At 42.5% G+C, this 23,351-nt stretch overlaps 1 protein-coding gene across 7 annotated transcripts in view; it reads left to right on the top strand.

Moving 5' to 3' along the window:
• Nucleotides 1–10,015, top strand: part of FLT3LG (fms related receptor tyrosine kinase 3 ligand) — a 137,773-nt gene extending 127,758 nt beyond the window's left edge. For all 7 annotated transcript variants that reach the window (XM_056544403.1, XM_056544401.1, XM_056544402.1 and 4 more), the window contains one exon: nucleotides 7,478–10,015. Coding sequence is in view for 3 of the 7 variants with exons in the window: in XM_056544406.1 (XP_056400381.1) it covers nucleotides 7,478–7,506 (29 nt within the window). In the remaining 4 variants the exon portion in view is untranslated. The remainder of the gene's footprint in view (nucleotides 1–7,477) is intronic.
• Nucleotides 10,016–23,351: the final 13,336 nt, after the last annotated feature.

Genomic DNA, 23,351 nt, shown 5'->3' with positions numbered 1-23,351 from the left:
AGACAGCAGTGTGTGTTGCACAGAAAAGCATTTTTACAGCAGCAATTCACCTCCCAGTCACATGAACATTCTATTGCAGAGAGGGACAGAGAGCAGTGTGTTGATCAGAAAAGCTTTTTTACACCAGCGATTCACCTCAAGCCCTAATCCAGCCTAGAAGCACTGATAGTGAAGGGAGTGAGATGTAGAGGACAAGTGCAATTTTGGTTGTAGTACACAGCGACTGTGTGCTGCAGCACTGGTGTGTACAACAACTGAAAAGCTAATAGTCCTTTATTAAGTGTAACCTGTGCGTACATCTAAGTGGTGTACTATTTTGTTCCTGTTAAAGTCTTAAGGGCCTATATACTGTGAAAGGCCAGGCAAAAGTACACACCTGCAGGTGTTGTAGACAAATACTGTTATAAGCGTACTGGAGCGCATTGTCCTCCCCTCATAAGTGCATACCACATACGTACATCTAATTGGGGTACTATTTTGTTCCTGTTAAATTCTTAAGAGACTAGATTCTGTGAAAGGCCAGCTAAAAGTACACACCTGCTGTTGTTGTAGACAAATATTGTTTTATGCGTAGTGGAGCGTATTGTACTCCCCTCATATACGCACTAAGTATGTCAGGCAAAGAAGTGCCGGGACATGCACAGAGGAGTGGCAGAGCCCAAAATTCATCACGCAGAAGTCGCAGCAAACTAGGGGCGAGTGGCAGCAGGAGTTGCAGCGAGAGGCCTGAGCTCCCAGTATCAGCTAGAGGTCGTGTCTCGACCAGCAACCCATCTGCCATCATCGATTGGTTAACACGGTCATCCACTTCATCACAAGTGACATCTGACACCCCTGGTCAACAGTCGGTGGGTTCCTCAGACACAAACCTTAGTTGGTATGGCCCGGGAGCTGTCCCTGTCCTCCCATTGCTTCTGTCCTATGTTGTTCCCTCCACAGAAGCATCTTATGCTGTGGGTTCAGCTTCACTATTTAGTGAGGACAATATACTAGAGGACAGTCAACAGCTACTGCCCAGCCAAGAAGTGGAGGAGACATCCGTCGCTTCCTCCGTTAGGCGGGCAAGTAGTGATGAGGAGAGTGGCGTGGGAGGTGGTGTTGCAAGCATTCCTGCTCCTGAAGCAGACACTGTTGAGGAACCTGAGGAGAACATCAGTGACGTGCAAACACAACTCAATGATGATGAAGCTGATCACACTTGGGAGCCAGGTGCAGAAGGGGCTTCATCATCATCATAAGGAGAAAGAGGGTTGCAGGTTGCTCGTGAGGCAGCAGCTGAGCCAGCAAGGTGGTAGCATGGTGTGCAGTCAGCATGGTGGCAGAGGTGGAAAGTCTGGAGCCAAACGTGCACGGGGTAGACCACCTGCTTTGTGGCTCCTTTTTTCCGGGAGGTAGTGGAACAGTCGGCGGCAGTAGCAGTCAATCAGTGTGGACTGTTGGTGGGAAAATCAGCTACTTGGCAGTGTGGCAGTTTTTCATCAAGCATACGGAGGATATAAACCTGGCAACATACAAGATGTGTCGGTAGAAGGTGAAGCATGGCCAGGGTCCCAATGTTGGCACCACAGCCCTGCATCAACATGTGCAGCGTCAACATAAAGCGGCCTGGGAGACCGTGGCTCTAATGTGGTAGTCCAGCCTGCTGCATCACACAGTGGCACGCCGCTCCCGGTTTCAGCCAGCCAAGGCTCCACCACCTCAGCCGAAGGGAGCTGTGTATCATACCATCATCTGTCGCTCCAGATGCTCCTGCTCCTCCTACTTCAAGTCAGTCATTCCGCCTGCAATCCATCGGCAAAGTCATGTCCAAGAGACAACAGTATGCACCCACTCATCCAGCGGCGCAGAGGCTTAATGTGTTCATGTCTAGGTTGCTGGTGCTGCAGTCCCTCCCTTTTCAAATGATGGACTCTGCACCTTTCAGAGAACTGATGGCTTGTGCCGAGCCGAGGTAGAGGGTCCCAAGCCGTCATTGCTTTGCGAAGAAGGCAGTACCAGCCCTGCACAATTTTGTGGAACTGAAGGTGGACCAGTCCTTGAGCCTGTCGGTGTGTACCAAAGTGCACGACAGCCCCGACGTGTGGAGCTATAACTACGGTCAGGGACCATACATGTCCTTTATGGCCCACTGGGTAAATGTGGTTCCTGCACAGCCACAACAGCAACTTGGACAGATCACGCCGCTTCCGCCTCCACGCTCTCAGGCCGTTGGTCCTGTGACAGTGTGCGACTCCGCCTCCTCATCCTCCACCGTGTCCTCAGCCTCCACTGCACGGACAAGTCTCTTTACCCCTCCAGCATACCGTGTGTGCAGGGCATGGCAGTGTCAGGCTGTTCTTGACATGGTTTGCCTTGGCGAACGGAGTCACACAGGGAAGGAACTGCTAAAAGTCAAATCTAATCATGGCTTACTCCACGAAAACTGGAAATGGGAACCATGGTGACCGACAACAGGAAGAACATCTTGTCTGCGCTGCGACAAGAAAGCCTGAGCCATACACCCTGCATGGCACACGTGGTTCAATCTGATTGTCAAGTGGTTCCTGAAGTGTTCTCCCCATCTGCAAGACATCCTAGCAATGGGAAGGAATTCTTTGCATGCATTTCAGCCACTCATACACCGCAAAGCACACCCTCCTTGGGCTGCAGCATTAGAACGGTATCCCCCAACATAGTCTGATTTGCTGGAATTCCACCCTCCATATGTTGAACCGACTATACAAACAGAGAAAAGCCATCCCCGATTTCTTGAAGATCCAAGCGGATAGGGGGACTCCCCTGTGTAACTTCAATGTCAACCAATGGCAGCTCATACGTGACACCTGCCGATTGCTCAGGCCTTTTGAGGAAGCCACATTATTAGTCAGTCGCCAGGATTACGGGATGAATGTCATTCCACTGCTTCATCTACTACAACACGTGTTGGAAACAATGACTGGTAAGGACACTGGAGATGTGGCGCCTGCATCTCACGCCCACATGAGCCCTGTGGGGGCTGAACTGGAGGAGGGGGAGGAGGAGTTTTGGTTTCACACGATGGGTGGTTTCTCTAGTCATCTAACAGGAGAGGAGGAGCAGGAGCAGCTAGAGGAGTTAGAGGGTTAGGAGGAAGGCGAGACAGAGGAACCAGACACACCGTGGCAGTATGCAGTGGAGATGGAGGCAGGGAGTCCCTCCGAGTCACTTGCACAAATGGCATTATGCATGGTCACTTGCTTGTGTAGTGACCACCGAATTGTCACCATTCGGCAGCGAATTGTCACCATTGGGCACCATTTTGGCTCTCCACCGGCACAAAATGGGGGTCTTTTTTACACCCACTGAGAGGGAGGACCAATTGACGTACTACAGAGACATCCTATGTAGTCAGTTGGCCAATGCCTATCTGCGCCATCGTCCATCCTCTTGCAGGTCTGACTCAAGGGGCCCTCTGCGCTCACCTTCCACTGCCATGGCTGCTGGGGAGTGATGGGTGGTAGGAGCAGTCCCAGCTCCATCAGCAGCAACCTAAGTTTACAGTTGCTGATGAGTAGCTTTCTTCACCTGCATAGTGAAGTAACTCATCAGCAGCAGGTAGACCTGGAGCAGAACCTGAACCAGCAGGTGGTGGCATACCTTGACATGACCATGCCAACACACCTTGAAGATCCGCTGGACTTCTGGGCAGCCAAACTTCAAGTGTTACTCACCCTAAAAAGGGCGACCCCACACAGGAACCTCTCACTATTTCCCCCTACAAACACTGCCATTTACCAGGGTTTTTAGGTGGAAATAGAGAGAGTTTCCTCCGTGGGGCCACCCTTTTTAGGGTGAGTAACACTTGCCAAGAAGGGAATTAATAGGGCGAGAGTAAGTCCTTACAGGGGAAGTTTTTACCCCCACCTGCTACAATGGACAATACGTTGTTCCCTTCCACCTTTTAGAGGAAAGTGTTACTTGTCTTAAAATGGGTGACCCCACACAGGAACCAATCCCTATTTCCACCTAAAAACCCTGGGAAATGGCAGTGTTTGTAGGTGGAAACAGGGAGAGGTTCCTGTGTGGGGCCACCCTTTTTAGGGCAAGTAACACTTGCCAAGAAGGGAATTAATAATGCGAGAGTAGGGCCTTACAGGGGAAGTTTTTACCCCCCACCGGTTACAATGTACCATACGTTGTTCCATTCCACCTTTTAGAGTTCTTTGCATCACATCAATACTTGGTGGCGTAAGTGGCACATGGTGTTTTTTGCCCACCTTTCCTTTTGTTTTATTGTAAAAAATTTGGCTCCATATATTTTATCATAAGCATATTATTAAAAGTTAAGTTTTACATGATGCATATCCTCAATACTTACTTGTGCACACTAACACTTTTACAAAAGAGACTATTTTCTTTTGCCTACCTGCCTCAGCTACTATTCTGATCCTGCTTCCCGCCTGATGCCACACATCTGATGCCAAGTTCCCCTTTTTTCACCCACCTTCATCACCAGGTACTGGTATTGCTACCCACCACACCACTCTGTCACCGTGTCACTTTCAGGACTCCTGATGCTGCTGCTGCCACCTCCAGGCTGTCTCATTCTTCCACCTTATGTTCTCCTCATGCTGATGCCAGCTCCAGGCTGTCTCATTCTGCCACCATACGTTCTCCTTATGCAGATGCCAGCTCCGAGCTGTCTCATACTGCCACCATATGTTCTCCTCATGCTGCTGACACCTCCAGGCTGTGTCATTCAGCCACTATATGGTCTCCTCATGCTTCTGCCACCTCCAGGCTGTGTGATTCAGCCACTATATGTTCTCCTCATGCTGCCGCCAACTCCAGGCTGTGTGATTCAGCCACTATATGTTCTCCTCATGCTGCCGCCAATTCCAGGCTGTGTCATTAAGCCACTATATGGTCTCCTCATGTTACCTCCAACTCCAGGCTGTGTCATTCAGCCACTATATTGTCTCCTCATGTTGCCGCCAACTTCACACGGTGTCATTCAGACACTCTATGGTTTCCTCATGCTGCCGCCACCTCCACGCTGGGTCATATAGCCACTATATGGTCTCCTCATGCTGCCACACTGGGTCATTTAGCCACTATATGTTCTCCTTATGCTGATGCCACCTCCTCGCTGTGTCATTTAGCCTCTATATGGTCTCCTCATGCTTCCTCTAACTCCAGGCTGTGTCATTTAGCCACTATATGGTCTCCTCATGCTTCCGCCACCTCTACACTGGGTCATTCAGCCACTATATGGTCTTCTCATGCTGCCGTCACCTCCACGCTGTGTCATTCAGGCACTATATGGTCTCCTCATGCTTCTGCCACCTCCACGCTGGGTCATTCAGCCACTATATGGTCTCCTCATGCTGCCCCCAACTGCAGGCTGTGTCATTCAGCCACTATATGGTATCCTCATGCTTCTGCCAACTCCAGACTGTGTCATTCAGCCACTATATGGTCTACTCATGCTGCTGTCACCTCCTCGCTGTGTCATTCAGCCACTATAGGGTCTCCTCATACTGCAGCCACCTCCATGCTGTGTCATTCAGGCACTATATGGTCTCCTCATGCTGCCGCTGCCGCCACCTCCACGCTGGGTCATTTAGCCACTATATGGTCTCCTCATGCTGCCACCAACTCCAGGCTGTGTCGTTCAGCCATTATATGGTCTTCTCATGCTGCCGCAAACTCCACGCTGTGTCATTCAGCCACTATATGGTCTTCTCATGCTGCCGCCACCTCCATGCTGGGTCATTCAGCCACTATATGGTCTCCTCATACTGCCGCCACCTCCATGCTGGGTCATTCAGCCACTATATGGTTTCCTCATACTGCCGCCACCTCCATGCTGGGTCATTCAGCCACTATATGGTCTCCTCATGCTGCCGGCACCTCCAGGCTGTGTCATTCAGGCACTTTATGGACTCCTCATACTGCCGTCACTTCCACGCTGTGTCATTCAGCCACTATATGGTCTTCTCATACTGATGGCACCTCCAGACTCAGAGTCAGACTCAGAGTCATTGTGCCGCTCTGCGACAGTGATTCTAATAGTGACGCCTCTAATCTGCATGTCATACTGAATAATAGTATTATTTCACTAACCCAGCACACACCCTATGCGTATTACAGCAAGGCAAAGTGTTCTATACCCTTATCTCTCTGTAGGCCAGAAATAGCCGTTTTTAATAGTGATTGGAATAAATTCTCACGGGAACAAATTTTTTGGGGGAAAATACAGCAAATCGGCCAAATCGAATTTACTAAAAATTCTCTCATCTCTAATCCTGTAATCAGTATAAGAGAGTGTGAGAGTGTTAACAAATTTAAGACACGTACTCCCCATTCATACCTGAGACCGTGTAGTACTAGCGAGTCGCATGAATCCGGGGAGGGAATTTCATTTAGGGGTGTACTTACTTTTGTTGTGGCTGTGTATTAAGTTATTTTAAGGGGACAGCAACATTAAACACTTTTATACAATAAAATAATAAAATATTTGCAAAAATGTGAGGGATGTACTCACTTATGTGAGAGACTGTGTATGTGTACATAGTATTTTTTAACAGTCACAAAGAAATACAGTACGAAATAACCAAGTAAGCAGGATGGTGCAGCACTCCAATATAGTGAAGAAAAACTTTTATTTCCAAATATCAATGCAACGTTTTAGTTCAAGCATAACACCAAACATTATTAAGGGCTACTTATGCCCAGACTTTTAATCAGAATAAAGGTGCATCATGAATCATTAAAGTATGTTGTATATTATAAAGTATGTTGTATATTTTAAAGTATATTGTAAATAGTCTATTATTAAATTGCATTTTATTAATTAATGATGCATTTCAATTCTGATCACATTTCCAGGCATAAATAGGCCTTTACTAGTGTGTAGGTTGTGCTTGAAAAAAAAGTTCCATGGAGGAACTGAAACTTTGCATATGGATATATGGAAATAAATCACAGTTTTTCTTCACTACTGTATATTGAAGTGCTGCACCATCCAGCTTATTGAATCTATGGTATTTTTTACATAATCCTCTAGGAAATTTCCAGATGAGTGATTACCAGACACTTGCTTACATTATATATAAATAAAATGTACATAATTAAAGAAAAATAATATTGTGTGCTCATATTAAATCTCTGAATAGGTTCTAACCACTCAACAGCATAGAAGAAGGGACCAACAAGAATTAGTTCCCCTTCAAGAATTAGTTCCCAGTCACATGGTCTTTTTATATGGTACATACAGCCTAAGAGCTAAGACATTGTAAAGTTGTACAAAACATGACTACAGTGGCCCAGATATCAGTCCAGACATATAGTTTTTTCTTTTTTAATTTACATGTAAATATTTCTCTAATTCTTCTTTTTATAATGAAGTTTCTGTCTCTGTTATTGTGTAAAGCTATATAGCTCTAGTACAATGTGGTTGTACAAATCGGTCGTGTTTCCCACATTAATCTGTGGTTTCTATTTTTTTAATCTTTAGGTTGTTCTTTAACACCGTCAACATGTTAACCTCATCTGTGTCTTATAGCTGGACAATCTGGGACATATTGGCTTTGCACACCACGCACTTTTTTATGAGCCTATGCTATATTGCAGAAAAGTATTCATCCATAGACTATAACCATAGCCCGACCATGGATCCATCCAGTAACTTTTGCATAGGAAAGAGAAGACTCTTAAGACTTTGTGTCTTCAGCCCAGCACAGATGAATGCAGCCCACCTGGGCAGATGTAAGTTGTAAACTCCAACCATGGATCCCTCCAATAACTACTACATAGGAGAGAGAAAACTTCTAAGACTGGATGTTGTGTTCACCACAGCACACATACATGAAGTTCATCCATACAGATGCAAGCTGCAAACAATCCATGTATCCAATAACTATTACCTACAAAAGTAAGACCTGCAAAACAATATGGAAGACCATAGGAGAGAAAAATAACATAAGCTTTGAAAGGGTTATAAGCTTTGAAAGACAAAAACATATCTAGGTCTCCGCACAACTTTTTTCTTTATTTTTGGATTTGCTTGTGGTAAATGAGACATAGGAAATTGGATAATTTGTGCCAAACCCAAAATTGTCCACAATGCTAAATGAAAATGGACCTGTCTACTTGTATTTTAGGAAAGTTAATGCTTGGTTGTTACCTTCCACCATTCATCCATATACATCCATATATATGGTGCTGATGTTCCACAGGTCAGTCCTGAGACCATGCTGTAAAGATAAAGCTCTTACAGTTCTGGTACATCAAGAATAAAATACATTTCTGTTACATCAAGAATAAAATATTCCATGTATTTTTGGACTAAAGTACAGGTAACAAACATTACACAATGTAACAAGTCATCATGTGCATGTGCAGGAAGTGCAATATACATGAAATAAACTCTTCCGAAATAGGTTTTCTTCATTAACAGTTGACATTGGTGTTCAGAGTTTATAAATTATCAACACTTTAATGATGGAAAAAAAATCCCAATGAACAGGGAAGACACTATTTCTATGGCAAATACTAACTTAGAGTAGAGTTTTGTGTGTTTAGGTCAAAATTTTACACACAACATCATCTTTTTTCCCACTATAAAATTGTGTTTTAAAAATATTTATGAGGAATAAACTGTTAACATTGTATGTTTCCATTTAAATGAGTACATGCATTGTTACAGTCATTGTTTTATTGTCCTTATGAATCTAAAATAAAAATTTAGCAGCATGGCAAGCAGTATTGATAAAAATAAATCCTTTTCCTTTTCTGTGTATATGTGACTCCATGGTTACAGACTACAAGCAATCCCTATGTATAAAACCTACATACTCTGATTTCTACAAAGGGACAACCTGGGACTAAAATGCAGTTCTGGAACACAACTCCTCACCCCATATACAAAGTCCATCTCTATGCATTTCACAAAAAATGTAATCTCTCTAAGGAAAATTTTGCTTCACATTATGTCTTTCCTCATCACTTCCTTACATTTAGAAACCATACAATTAATACAAGAAAAACAATAAAAGTGAAATTCAGAAACACTTCTATATTCACTGTCACTTTAAACAAATTCACTCCATCTGATAACCTATGTGACTCCTAACATTTATGTAAATCACTTTATTTACCAAAAAAAATGACCCCACAGGAACAAAGAACATTTCTAATCTCTAGGACTCTGAGTCTTATTTTTCTGCAATCTGCAGATGAAGATACAGAGACTTTTATTCACCCCTCTCTCAGTGCTGTCCTTAGGTTGTATGTGGTATTACAACTTGGCTTCGTTAAAGGGGTAATCCTGCCAAAGACATCTTATGCCCTATCCATGCAGCACCCACATTCTATTCGGGGCTGCGTCTCCAGTCTTGGAAAGCTCTTTGTTTCCAGGACGTGAGACATTACGCAATGCCACACCCCTTTGTGACATCACACCACGCCCCCTTGTGACGCCACAGCACGCAACCTCCAATTATGTCTATGGGAGGGGGCGACTGGAGACGCAGCCCCGCATAGAATGTGGGTGCTGCACAGAGATTGTGGGGGGTCCCAGAGGCGGGGCCCCCGCGATCAGACATCTTATCCACTATCCTTTGGATAGGGGATAAGATGTCTTTTGCTGGATAGTACCCCCTTTAACTTCAGTGGAACTGAGCTGCAATACCACACATAACCTGAGGACTGGGGTGGTTGCTATTTTTTTTCTGAAGAAATCAGCTCTATGTTTCTTATCCTGGAAAACCCCTTTAAACAGAATACCGAACCGACCAAACAGTTACAGGCAAAATAGATGACAATTATAGAATAAATATTTGTATCCCCCACAAAATAATTTGTAATAATGAAATAATTTTACCTTGTAAACTATTAAGTCCATTCTTTGGGGAAAGTTCCTCATTGTTTTCTTTTTCTTTCCACCTTATGTTTATACTAGGGAAATCATTCTGGATCATCTTTCTTGAGATCTCTGTGTGTCTCTGTATTGTGCTGTTCCACCTGTTATTTCTCCTATGAATAAATTGGTGATATATTGGGTGTTAATATTGTGCCAACAGACTGACAAATCCTACTCACCAGAGGATTGGTTACAATCAGATATTAATTAAGCCTGGGCTGCACTGAGACTTTTTTTTAGTGCCACCGATTGATCACTGTATTATAAAAAGTTGCCACATAGGCCTGGCCGTATTCACACATTTTCAGGAAAAAAAATAGTGACAGGAAATGTAAAACGTGTCTGCTTCCTAAGAGCATAGAACCCTACATACATATACTGTACCATGTGTGACTGATAGAGGTAGTTATTTCTAGGAGTTCTACTAATGTTACTGGAATCGCCCAAATTTTCACTATATTTCAGAAAAATTTCAAAAGAGACTTTTTTTTTTGTAAATCTAGTTACTCTGAATTTTAATGTGTAATACAGTGTCAAACTCTTTTTTTTTAAATTGTTTTATGCATTTTAATTGATATTATTCTACACATCTTACAATATATCACTATGCAATTTCAATACTTCAACCTGGAGCCTTATACATTCATAGGCGCAGCAATAATGAGGTCAGTAAATTGTTTGCTGTAACATTGTCTGGTATTACTACTTGGAGCATTTTAATCCTCTAACGGGATTCCTTTCAGAAAGATATATTCACCAACAGTTATCAGCCTCTCCTGCTGCCTTCCAAACCATTGAAGACCGAGATGTCGGAGCCTCTAATTCTCCTCCAGATGTGTATTTCTCTGTCTTAATTATTCTCTAGACCTGGGCTTCTATCCTACATCTGTTTCATCAGTTCTTAGCTTTGGCTTTCTTTCTCCCTCCTGACGATAGTCATCGTTGGTACGACTGGACCATCTATCCAAGGTACAGTAAGTGGTATTATATATTTGTTGCCCCTATAGGTTGTATATAATCTTTTTTGCTTTAGGATTTCCCATCCTGAAGGGTTAACACTGTTGTAGTCTACTTTGGTTCCTATTAGGGTTCATCATCTAAATGTCTTTACAGATGAATTTCCGTTATCCTTCCCTGGTTGTGTGTCTGCTGTATTGGTCTTATCTGAACTGAAACAAATAGTGTATGGTTTTTATTCATTTCAAAAGAGACAAAACAAATAAAAAATTATATATTTATATTTACAATACAATTTACAATTGTATTTATAAATAAAATATACATAATTATAGTAGAATACAGTGCAATAACCGATATGGAATGTTTGACTCTTCAATCATTTACAAAAAAATCACATTGTTATAGGTTTGTCAGCTCATATGCCAGTGGTCCTAAAGGTCTCGCAAACAAGCTTGGATTAACTTTGCCAACTTCATAATGTAACAGTAAAAAAGGAGGGGGGGGGGGGGCTAGTCATCTGTATTAAAAGTTATCAAAGCAGAACTGCTATAAGGATTGCTCTCTCTATATCTATTGGACATAAGGTTGTCTATATAATGTAGATTAGGTTTGTTATTCAGGGAAAACACACGTCATCTATTGTGATTCAGATCTAACTTCATAAAGAATAAAATAGCCAAAATGTGGCTCACGACAATTGATGGTTCCCTTAGTATTGTCTTCTTTCACCTTTTTAATAACAAATAACATAACATAACAAATTTCACACCCATGCCGGGAAAATTAGGGTACCAAGTAGACCAACAGGTGTTTCTTTATGTTAGACAGGCATCCATTATAGCAATGCTTTGCTCGGTCATTACATTTATTTATTTCAAGAAATTTAGTTTAACAGGTAGAAACATAGGTTAGACTAGTCTCTATAAGCGCCTGTATGCATAATGCTGACTGACTAGTAGGCCTGTTGTAGATGACAGATCTTGTGCTTGGGATTTTTAATCCACAGTAGATAAACTACTCAAACTGTATTTTTCAAGTTCCTATTTAGAAAGTCCTAGGATATACAAGAATATTTAGCTGTTTGAGATGTGTAGGACCATTTACGTTTATTGTATAGGTCTGGCTGACTAATTTAGTGAGTTTTGTTGTTTTATCTACTAGGGTAAAACTGATTTAACCAGATTGAACATTATATTAACTTACATCATCTGTAGATACACTTACTGATACAACTCACAATAATCACAGTAATTACACAATACATAATCCCAAGTACACAGACAATTTCAATTTTGTATTTCATTTTTTCGTCCTCACCTTCTTAAATGCATAATTTGTTTTTTTGCACAACCAATTGTACTTTGTAATGGAACCTTTCATTTTACCATAAAATGTATCTTGCAACCAAAAAAATTATTATTTGGGTGGGGAAATTAAAAAGAAGACCAAAAATTTTCACCTATGGTGTTTTCTTTATTCTGTGGGTCAATATGAATATAATAATACCAATGTTGATATGCTTTTCTATTATTGTACAGCTTAGAAATAATAATAATTATATATATATATATATATATATATATATATATATATTTATTTTTTTATTATTGTACTGCTTTTGTATTTCTCCGTATATGGGGCTCTATGAGGGCTAATTTTTTGTGCCGTGAGCTGTAGTTTTTATCGAACCATTTTTGTTTTGATGGAACTTTTGATTGTTTTTGAATTTTTTTTTTTTTTGTAACGTGTTGTGACCAAAAATCTGCAATTCTGGTGTTTGGTATTTTCTTTACATTTACGACATTTACCTTGCGGGATATTAAACATCATATTTTAATACATCGGACATTTACACACGCAGTGTTACCAGATATGAAGCGTTTTTTATTTTTATTACATTTATTTTACTTTTATTTACGGGAAAAGGGGATAATTTATGTCTTTAATGCTTTTATATATCTTTAAAAAAAAAAATGTTTACACTTTTTAAGCTCCTGTAGGGGACTTTTAATAACAATTATAAGATTGCTATGTATTGATCAGTACTGTTATAACTTGGCTTTCAAGGCTGCACAAGCAGCTCGGCGATCCTGAACACTGGAGGGATGTAAGATACCTCCAGCGGCCATTTGCACTTACCAGACACTACGATTGCATAGCGGAGGTCTGATAAGACCATCGGAACCTCCGGTTTCGCTATAGATGCTGTGATCAGCATTGATCACTGCATCTATTGGGTTAATAGCGAACATCAGCAGAATCGCTCATGTCTGCCATTACCAGGAAGGCACCAACTGCTGATATCAACCGGAGCTTACCCACAGTATAGCGAGCGCTACCCCTGCGCTTGCTACATAGCCGAGCCATAAGTGTATGGCGCTGTGCGCCAAGTTACTCACTGTAGTGCTGTACATTTATGGCACGTGTCCTTAAGGGGGTAAGGCAAATCCAGCCTAATAATCCTGATGATACAATTGATCTGTTCCTCTTTGAAGATATGATCATTTTAGACCACTAGTGATCTATTCTAACAGTCTAAACTTTTTGGAGTTATATAGGATTTGTTAGGAACTTTATTAGAAGAAGAGCGTTCAGTACCTAATTAATGAGAAATTTGGGTTTAAGAAAAAATAGATCATTCTTAGGTTGTCAAACAATGTGAATGTTATTTGTTGTATGGTTTAAATGTGTCTATGAACAGGGCCGGCTCTGCCTATAGGCAAAATGCGCAGCCGCCTAGAGCGCCCTCTTGATGGGGGGCGCCGCTCTGCCTGCTACAAGAAAGTTAGACTACCAGCATCCAAACCACCCACTGATCCAGCAGCATGAGGAGAAAATTTGTTACAGTGTGTCACCTCAGTAGTAAGCTAATTATGTGGAAGCCAAGGGGTACTAAGAGAAATACCTTATCACTTAGTGACGCCAGGACACCATTATCCTATACACAGTCCGTGGTTGGAGACAGCTTCTCCTGGGCCCGACACGGGGATTAAAGGAACACACCGACGTCAGGTTACGGATAACTTTCTTTACTGAGCAGGGTGCAGAGGGTATTACACAGACAGTCTGGTTCAGAGTGAGAGGATGCAGCTTAGCCCCTTGGGAGCCCTGTTGCCGTGCTGTTACTTGTGGTGTTTTCACCCAATGAATTGATACAGACTTGAGAAACTTGAAGATTGATCCTGGTAGCAAGGGTTCTGTCAAGGTCCTGTAGCTTCCTCTGCTAGGGCATGAACTTCCACCGTGCGGGTGATCCTTGCAGAATGACTGGATAAAGTAGATTTGATCTGGGCCTTCCCATAGAGCACACAACACAAAGTACACCTTTACCACACTGATACTCAGCTTACACCACAGTGACTAGCACTGGACTCAACTGGGGAAACTCCTCCCCCACTACTCTACCTGGGCAAGAATTTTGGGGGTTTTCATTGGCAGGCAGGGTAACATGGGATTCACACAACTCTTCTCTTAAGGGTACAGTAACATATAAATAACGGACATTAGCATAACAACAGCAAAATAATTATCAAAATATATTAATCTTTGGCAAAGTGCAAACTACAATTAATGTAACGATCAGTCTTTTAGTGGGCCCAACACTGGTGCTGCAAGGCTGCCCAAAGCAGTCCGAAGCCACAAGATAGCCTCTGGTGCTGGGACACCACAATTAAATGAGGAGGGGACTTGTTACAGTGTGTCACCTCAGTAAAAAGGTGGGGCGTGTCAAAGGGCGGAAAAATTAGCTTTTGCCGAGGGTGACAAAAATCCTTGCTCCAGCCCTGTCTACTGTATAAATTTATGTAACAAATGTATTTTTTATGGGATATAAGATACGGACATTTATATGCAGAATTTTGCTAAAAATCTTCCTGTTTTTCACCGTGTCTATGGCTAGCTTTACATTTCTTTCAGCTCAGAGTGTATAACTATATGCACATGGCAGTAATGTGTACACAGAACATGTACAGTTCTATGTGGTTTTATAGGCACCCTTTGTGCTGCTCTATGGTGTTTATGGTGGTATATATTATTTTCCACTATTTACATTATTTTTTTATCGAACATTGACCTACAGGGTTACTACCTATAGACAGTTCTCTTTTCTTCTGCAGTGTTATTTGCATCCCTTTCCGGGGGAGAACGGCACGTTCGATTCCCTACTAGCTGGATCTACACAAGGAGAATCAGTACTTCCATAACCATAACTTATATAGTAGGATAACAGGATAACATAAGCAGTTACCACCATTTGCCTTCAATGTATTTAACCCTTTTAAGGACTGAGCCCTTTTCACCTTAAGGACGCAGCCCTTTTTTGCAAATCTGACCACTGTCTCTTTAAGCATTAATAACTCTGGGATGCCTTTACCTATCATTCTGATTCCGAGATAGTCTTTTTGTGACATATTCTACTTTATGATAATGGTAAAATGTTGTCGATACTTGCATCATTTCTTGGTGAAAAATTCCAAACTTTCATAAAAATTTTGAAAATTTTGCATTTTTCAGTGAGGAAGTTTTTTTTCAGTGAGGACTTTGTTAATTTGATGGTGGCACAAACAAATATTTACGCCCAACAATTTGCTAGGCCTGACAGATGGACCCCCATCAATGCAGCTGAGATGCGGAAATTTTGGGGCCTTGTTCTGCATGTGGGCCTTGTCAAAATACCGACCATTAGGCAATATTGGAGTGGGGATGTTCTGTACAACACCCCACTTTACCGAATGGCCATGAAAAGGGATCGCTTTGAATCTATCCCTAGCAGAAAAACGGGAAAAAAATACAGCAAAAAAAAAAAAAACACCCCCCAAAAAGCTGAGCAGTAAAAAAGATTACTGATCAGCAATCAGGGTCTGGCCACGCAACACCAAACAGTTGTTAGTGGCACAGATCACGGTTGCCCCAAAAAAGTGGAAAAAAAATTGAAAAAAATAAAAAAAGCTACCCCCCCCCCCCAAAAAAAAAAAATGGGGTGAGGCAGCAGCACCCTAAAGTACTGTCTGGGTCAGTCAGGTGACCCCCCCCCCCCCAGACAGTACAGGGGAGAAGCTGCAAACTTAATTTTTTTTCCCCTGCCTAACCTCTCCCTGCCTCCTGTAACCTGTCCCTCGCCACTCGCCAATGATCTCGCCGCACTACAAGTCCCAGCTTGTCCGCAGCAGGTCGAACTGCAGTGAGTGGGCAGAGCGGAGGAACGGGAATTCCTATTCCCCCTCCGCTGCAGTGATTGGACAGACGCTCGGCGCTGTCCAGTCACATCTATCTGGAGGTGGCACCCATGCCACCTCCCTCCTGGAGCTCAAGGGTGATTGGTACGGTCTCAGACTGCATCAGTCACCCTTATCTTCCGGGTCACCGGGTCTCCAGAGGCCGCAAGATCGGTGAATCGCGGGTCAGAATTGATAAGCGATTCACGGCGATCGCCGATATGGGAGGTCTCAGGACCCCCCTGGGCAATATGCCGAGATGGCTGCTGTTAGATAACAGCAGCCATCCCGGCCCGATCGCAGCGTCCGGTGATGCGGCGATCTCGGAACCCAGCTAAGATGTTCTTAGCAGCGCCGTACATTTACTGCGCTCATCCTTAAGGGGTTAAAGGAGTACTCCAGTGGAATTTTTTTTAATCAACTGGTGCCAGGAAGTTAAACAGATTTGTAAATTACTTCTGTTTAAAAATCTTAATCCTTCCAGTACTTATCAGCTGCTGTATGTGCCACAGAAAGTGCTTTTTCTTTTTGATCTCCCTCTCTGACTGACCACAGTGCTCTCTGCTGACATCTCTGTCCATTTTAGGAACTATCCAGAGTAGGAGCAAATGCCCATAGCAAACTTATCCTGTTCTGGACAGTTCTTGACATGGACAGAGCTGTCAGCAGAGAGCTCTGTGATCAGACAGAAAAGAAATTCAAAAAGTATAGAATTTCCTCTGGAGCATACAGCAGCTGAAGGAAATCTTACAAATCTGTTTAACTTTCAGATTTTTTTTCCCCACTGGAGAACCCCTTTAAGTCTACAATTTATGTAACATCATGTCTAATCAATAGTTTAGCATAAAACAATTATACTATTACCACTTAGGGACCCAGGGCGTACAGGTACGCACCGACGCCCTGGTACTTAAGGACCCAGGAGTAAGGTGGCACGGGTGCCACCTCACGATCACGTGATTGATGGGTGGCGATCGGGGCCGGCGGGGGTCTCCTACCTCTCCCTGGCCCGGCGGGGGTCCCCTCAGGAGTGGCGGCGGCGGTCCCGGCGGCAGAAGCGGTGGTGGTCATGGTGGCAGGATACAGCAGGAGGTGAGGCCTGTTCACCTCCTGCTGTTGCTTAGAAACAACTCTCACAATGCACAGCCAAAGGGCATGCTGGGAGTTGTAGTTTTGCAACAGCTTGAGTTCCAACTACAACTCACAGCATGTCCTTTGGTAGTCTGTGCATGCTGGGGGTTGCAGTTATGCAACAGCTGGAGGCACATTTTTTCTATGAAAAAGTGTGCATCCAGCTGTTGCATAACTACAACTCCTAGCATGCACAGACTACCAAAGGACATGCTGGGAGTTGTAGCAGTGTGCCTCCAGCTGTTGCAAAACTACAACTCTCAGCATGCCCTTCAACTGTCAATGCATGCTGAGTGTTGCCATTTTGCAACAGCTGGAGACATATTGGTTGTGAAACAGAGTTTGTGTCCTAACTCAGTGTTTCGCAACCAGTGTGCCACCAGCTGTTGCAAAAATACAACTCCCAGCATGTATGGTCTGTCAGTGCATGCTGGGATTTGTAGTTTTGCAACAGATGGAGGTTTGCCCCCCCCCCCTCATTGTAAATCCCCGCCCGTGTGAATGTACCCTAAAAACACTACACTACACAAAATAAAAAGTAAAACACTACATATACCCTTACACAGTACCCCCCCCCCCCCCCCCAATAAATAAGCGTCTTGTACGGCACTGTTTCCAAAACGGAGCCTCCAGCTGTTGACAACAACTCCCAGTATTGCGTGACAGCCACTGACTGTCAAGGCATGCTGAGAGTTTTGCAACAGCTGGAGACACCCTGTTTGGGAAACACTGCCATAGGATATTTTGGTGGCAGATGCAAATCCCCAAAATAGGCCTCAAATGCGCATGGTGCTCTCTCGCTTTGGAGCCCTGTTGTATTTCAAGGCAACAGTTTAGTGCCAATTTTGGGGGGCCTTTTCTCCTTTTACCCCTTATGAAATGGTAAAGTTGGGGTTTACACCAGCATGTTAGTGTAAAAATTTTATATTTTTTACACTAACGTGCTGGTGTTGCCCCATACTTTTAATTTTCACAGCAGTAAAAGAAAGCAGTAAAAGAAAAAAAAGACCCCCAAAATTTGTAACACAATTTCTCCTGAGTAAGGAACTACCCCATATGTGGGTGTACAACATGGCTCAGAAGTGAGAGCGTACCATGTACATTTGAGGTCTAAATTGGTGATTTCCACAGGGGTGGCTGATTTTACACTGGTTCTGACATAAAAGCAAAACAATAAATACCCACATGTGACCCCATTTTGGAATCTACACCCCTCACGGAATGTAACAGGGGGTATAGTGAGCCTTAATACCAAACAGGTGTTTGACCAATTTTCATTAAAGTTGGATGTGAAAATGAAAAAAAAAAAACGTTTTCACTAAAATGCTGGTTTTATCCTACATTTTTCATTTTCACAAGGAAGAATAGGAAAAAAGTGCCACAAAATTTGTAGCACCATTTCTTCTGAGTAAGAACATATCCCATATGTGGATGTAAAGTGCTCTGTGGGCGAACTACAATGCTCAGAATAGAAGGAGTGCCATTGGGCTCTTGGAGAGAGAATGTGTCTGAAATTGAAGGCCATGTGTATTTACAATGACCCCATAGTGCCAGAAGAGTGGACCCCCCCCCCCACATGTGACCACATTTTGGCAACTACACCCCTCACAGAATTTAATAAGGGGTGCAGTGAGCATTTACACCCCACAGGTGTCTGACAGATTTTTGGAACAGTGGTCCGTGAAAATGAAAAATTAAATTTTTCTTTGCACAGCCCACTGATCCAAAGATCTGTCAAACGCCAAATGCTAATTGCACCCCTTATTAAATTCTGTGAGGGATGTACTTTCCAAAATGGGGTCACATGTGGGGGGGGGGTCCACTGTTCTGGCACCATGGGGGCTTTGTAAATGATCATGGCCCCCAACATCCATTCCAAACAAATTCTCTTTCCAAAAGCTCAATGGCGCTCCTTCTCTTCTGAGCATTGTAGTGCACCCACAGTGCACTTGATGTCCACACATGGGGTGTTTCCATACTCAGAAGAGATGGGATTACAAATTCTTTTTTCTCCTATTACCCTTGTAAAAATTTAAAATTTGGAGGAAAACCAGCATTTTAGTGAAAAAAAAATTCATTTACACATCCGATTTTAACGAAAAGTCGTCAAACACCTGTGGGGTGTTAAATTTCACTGTACCCCTTGTTACGTTCCTTGAGGGGTGTAGTTTCCAAAATAGTATGCCATGTTGTTTTTTTGCTGTTCTGGTACTATAGGGGCTTTCTAAATGTGACATGCCCACAAAAACTATTTCAGAAAAACTCACTCTCCAAAATCCCCTTGTCGCTCCCTCCCTTCTGAGCCCTCTGCTTCGCCCGTTGAACACTTTACATACACATATGAGGTATTTCCTTACTCGAGAGAAATTGGGATACAAATTTTCTCCTTTTACGCCTTGTAAAATTTCAAAAACTGGGTCTACAAGAACATGCAAGTGTAAAAAATGAAGATTTAGAATTTTCTCCTTCACCTTGCTGCTATTCCTGTGGAACATCTAAAGGGTTAACACCCTTTCTGAATGTCATTTTGTATACTTTGCAGGGTGCAGTTTCTATAATGGGGTCATTTATGGGGTATTTCTAATATGAAGACCCCTCAAATCCACTTCAAAACTGAACTGGTCCATGAAAAATTTGTGAAAATTTGGAAAATCGCTGCTGAACTTTGAAGCCCTCTGATGTCTTCCAAAAGTAAAAACATGTCAACTTTATGATGGAAACATAAAGTAGACACATAAGTTCAACCGACTCTTTTTCTCGGTTATTGCGCCAACATTTTTGTCGCAACGTCTGTGTGACTATTTATGCGACCAAATTTTAGTCGCACAACCGACACTTTAGAAAACATTCGGAGTGTTTTTTTTTCACTCTTAAATGGGCGTTTTACCAACCAAAAACAAAAAATACTCGGAGTACTTCAAAAATCACTGGAGAAAAAGTGTGAGTTTGCCTCACACAATAACCGACAGCCAAGAGGCCGATTGAAATTCCAAAAAATGGATACGATTTCTAACAAGGGACTGTTTGCCATTGTGTTTTTTGTGAAAGTAACTTGTTTTATAACCTGAAAACATTTTGTACAGTTCAAAACTTTAATGAATAAAATATTGAAGGCTTTTGTGATAGTTTATTTTTTCTTTTTAACACATTTGCAATATTAGGTTTAAATCAATTTAACACCCAAGCTGATAAACAAGGATAATTGTTGTAATGTTTGAAAAATTATAACACATGAACACTTTTGATTCATGGAAACATTTTTAAACAAACAAATCTAAACCATTTTGACTCACACAACTAATTTCTTTAACTCGGAGTTTGTGCGACACAATTGACTTGTGCGACACAAAAATAACCGACATGTGCGACAGAATAGTAAATAAGCCTGAAAAAAAGATGAGTGATATTGAAATCACTCCAGAATAAACACTCCACTCCTAGTAAATCAGGGCCAATGTATTTGTGAATCAAAATATAATTTATTTGGAATATCCATTTTCCAGAGAGTTTCAAAGTTGGAAAAATGCTAAATTTTCTAAATTTTCATGAAATTTTGGGATTTTTCACCAAGAAAGGATGCAACTAACAACGAAAATTTACCACTATGTTAAAGTAGAATATGTCACGAAAAACCAATATCGGAATCAGAATAATCGTTAAAAGCATCCCAGAGTTATTAATGCATAAAATGACAGTGGTCCGAATTGCAAAAAAGGGCTCAATCCTTAAAGGGGTACTCCGCCCCTAGACATCTTATCCCCTGTCCAAAGGATAGGGGAAAAGATGTTAGATTGCCACGGTGCCGCTGCTGGGGACCCCCGGGATCCCCGCTGTGGCACCCCGGTATCATTACAGCACAGAGCGAGTTCGCTCTGTGCGTAATGACGGGCGATACAGGGGACAGAGCCGCGTGACATCATGGCTCCGCCCCTCGTGACATCACAGCCCGTCCCCTTAATGCAAGTCTAAGGCAGGGGGTGTGACGACCACCGCGCCCCCTCCCATAGACTTGTATTGAAAGAGGCGGGCCATGATGTCACGAGGGGCGGAGCCGTGACGTAACGATGCTCCGGCCCCTGTATTGCGCGTCATTACGTGCAGAGCGAACTCGCTCTGTACTGTAATGATAGCGCAGTGCCGCAGCGGGGATCCCGGGGCTCCCCAGCAGCGGCACCGCGGCGATCTGACATCTTATCCCCTATCCTTTGGATTGGGGATAAGATGTCTAGGGGTGGAGTACCCCTTTAAGGGGAAAAAGGGCTTAAAGGGTTAAAGTGACAGTGGTCAGAAGTGCCAAAAATGGCCGGGTCCTTAAGGTGAAAATGGGCTGGGTCCTTAAGGGATTATCCACCATAAGGGGATTTCAGTAAGTACCTGGCAGACAGTAATGAAAAGGATCTGCGCTTGTCTTGGAGCTAAATGGCTATGTTGTGAGATTACTATAATACTGTGGCTAGCTTTTTGTGAACTGGTATTTCCTATTTAAGTTTTCTTTTTTTTACCTACAAATGCCATAATTCCGTTTCCCTCCTTCCCACACATCAGCCACCCCACCCATTGAAACATAAATGAGCGGCATCCATTCAAAAGACCTGTGGTTTTCAATCAGGGTGCCTACAGCTGTTGCATTAGTTGCAGATTGATCTCTCTCCCACCAAGCGATCGCTCCACCCATTGAAGCAGACAGACTCAATGAGACAGCAGGCATTTTGTATGCTGTTAAAAATAAATATTGGGGGGGAAATTCACAGAAGAATTGCGAGAAAACGTCACACACAGGTACAGACACTATATTATGTACTACACTAACTTTACAGTCCCTGTAGCATAATCAAATTACAAAAAATCCTGGAATACCCCTTTAATAATAAGATGGGTAGTATTATGCTTTTTAAATTTTATTTCAAATTACAAAATTACAATAATGCATTTCAAAATTCGCTTTACACAATGTAAATAATCCCCCCCACACCCCTATCCCCCCACCCACTACCAGATAGGATGCCTCATCCCATTTCTTCCACTCGTTTCAACTTTTTGACCTCTCTTTTTTCCCTGATAGTAAATAGCTTCAAATCTTCTGATTTGTTGGACTTCCCTCTGCCACTCAACTCAACATGGGCCCTGGGGAGCAAACCATCTCCTAAGAATAATTATTCTAGCTAATCCGAAAGCCTTTATCAGAACACTGTTCTTGCACTGCATCCTAAGTCCTATCCCTAGAATGGCCGTTTTAATATCAAAGCTTATCTTAGTACCCAATTTTGTTTCTACCATATTGTATACCCCTGTCCAAAAGGAAAGCAGTTTTGGGCAGCTCCACACCATATGTGACAAATCCGCACCTTCCATATTACATTTCGGGCATTTAGAGTCAAGTCTTTTTCCTATCTTATACAAGAACCCCGGCGTATATGGGATCCTATGTATAAGCTTTATCATATAGGTTTTATGGTTCATATTGAGAGATGATTGGGAAATATTTATGAATACTTCCCTCCATTCTTCCCCATCAATCTGACCTACTACTTTGCTTCCATTTATCCCTACTCTTTGGAGGAAATTTTTCAACGGAAAATCTAACTTCCCTTATATAAGTTACCTAATACCTTTGTCGAGGAGGACCAAAGCCCAAACATATAGTCAAATAACTCATGTCTATTTATTGCCCATCTAGGGTTGTTCTTCTCCTTCTCAAAGTAGTATAGTAGTATTATGCTACTCTTGAAACAAGTAAGGGAACAATAGAACTATCCTACTGTATATCTACAAACAGAAGATAGGAAAAATATCAGTAAATCTGCATTATATGCTAAGCTTTTTATAGAAGTAGAATGGCTTTGACCCATGACACAATACTGTGGGAAAGAAATCAGCTATTTTATAAAAATGTTATACAAGGCAACTATTTACATTGTCACTTCCTTAAAATACCAGGGAAAAAGCCTAAAGAAGTAGTGAAAACTAACAATGTGTAACTGTTGAAAGCAGTGGTCTCAAACTGTGGCCCTCCAGATGTTGCAAAACTTCAACTCCCAGCATGCCCGGACACCCGTTGGCTGTCCGGGCATGCTGGGAGTTGAAGGTTTGCAACATCTGGTGGGCCACAGTTTTAGACCACCGGTCTAGACCTTTAGGGTGACTGTGCAAACATGGACACTAAA

This window comes from Hyla sarda, chromosome 10, assembly GCF_029499605.1.
Source record: "Hyla sarda isolate aHylSar1 chromosome 10, aHylSar1.hap1, whole genome shotgun sequence".
In the NCBI taxonomy this organism is placed as follows: Eukaryota; Metazoa; Chordata; class Amphibia; order Anura; family Hylidae; genus Hyla; species Hyla sarda.
The sequence above is the reverse complement of the archived record's forward strand: the minus strand, read 5'-3'. Positions and strand labels throughout refer to the sequence as shown.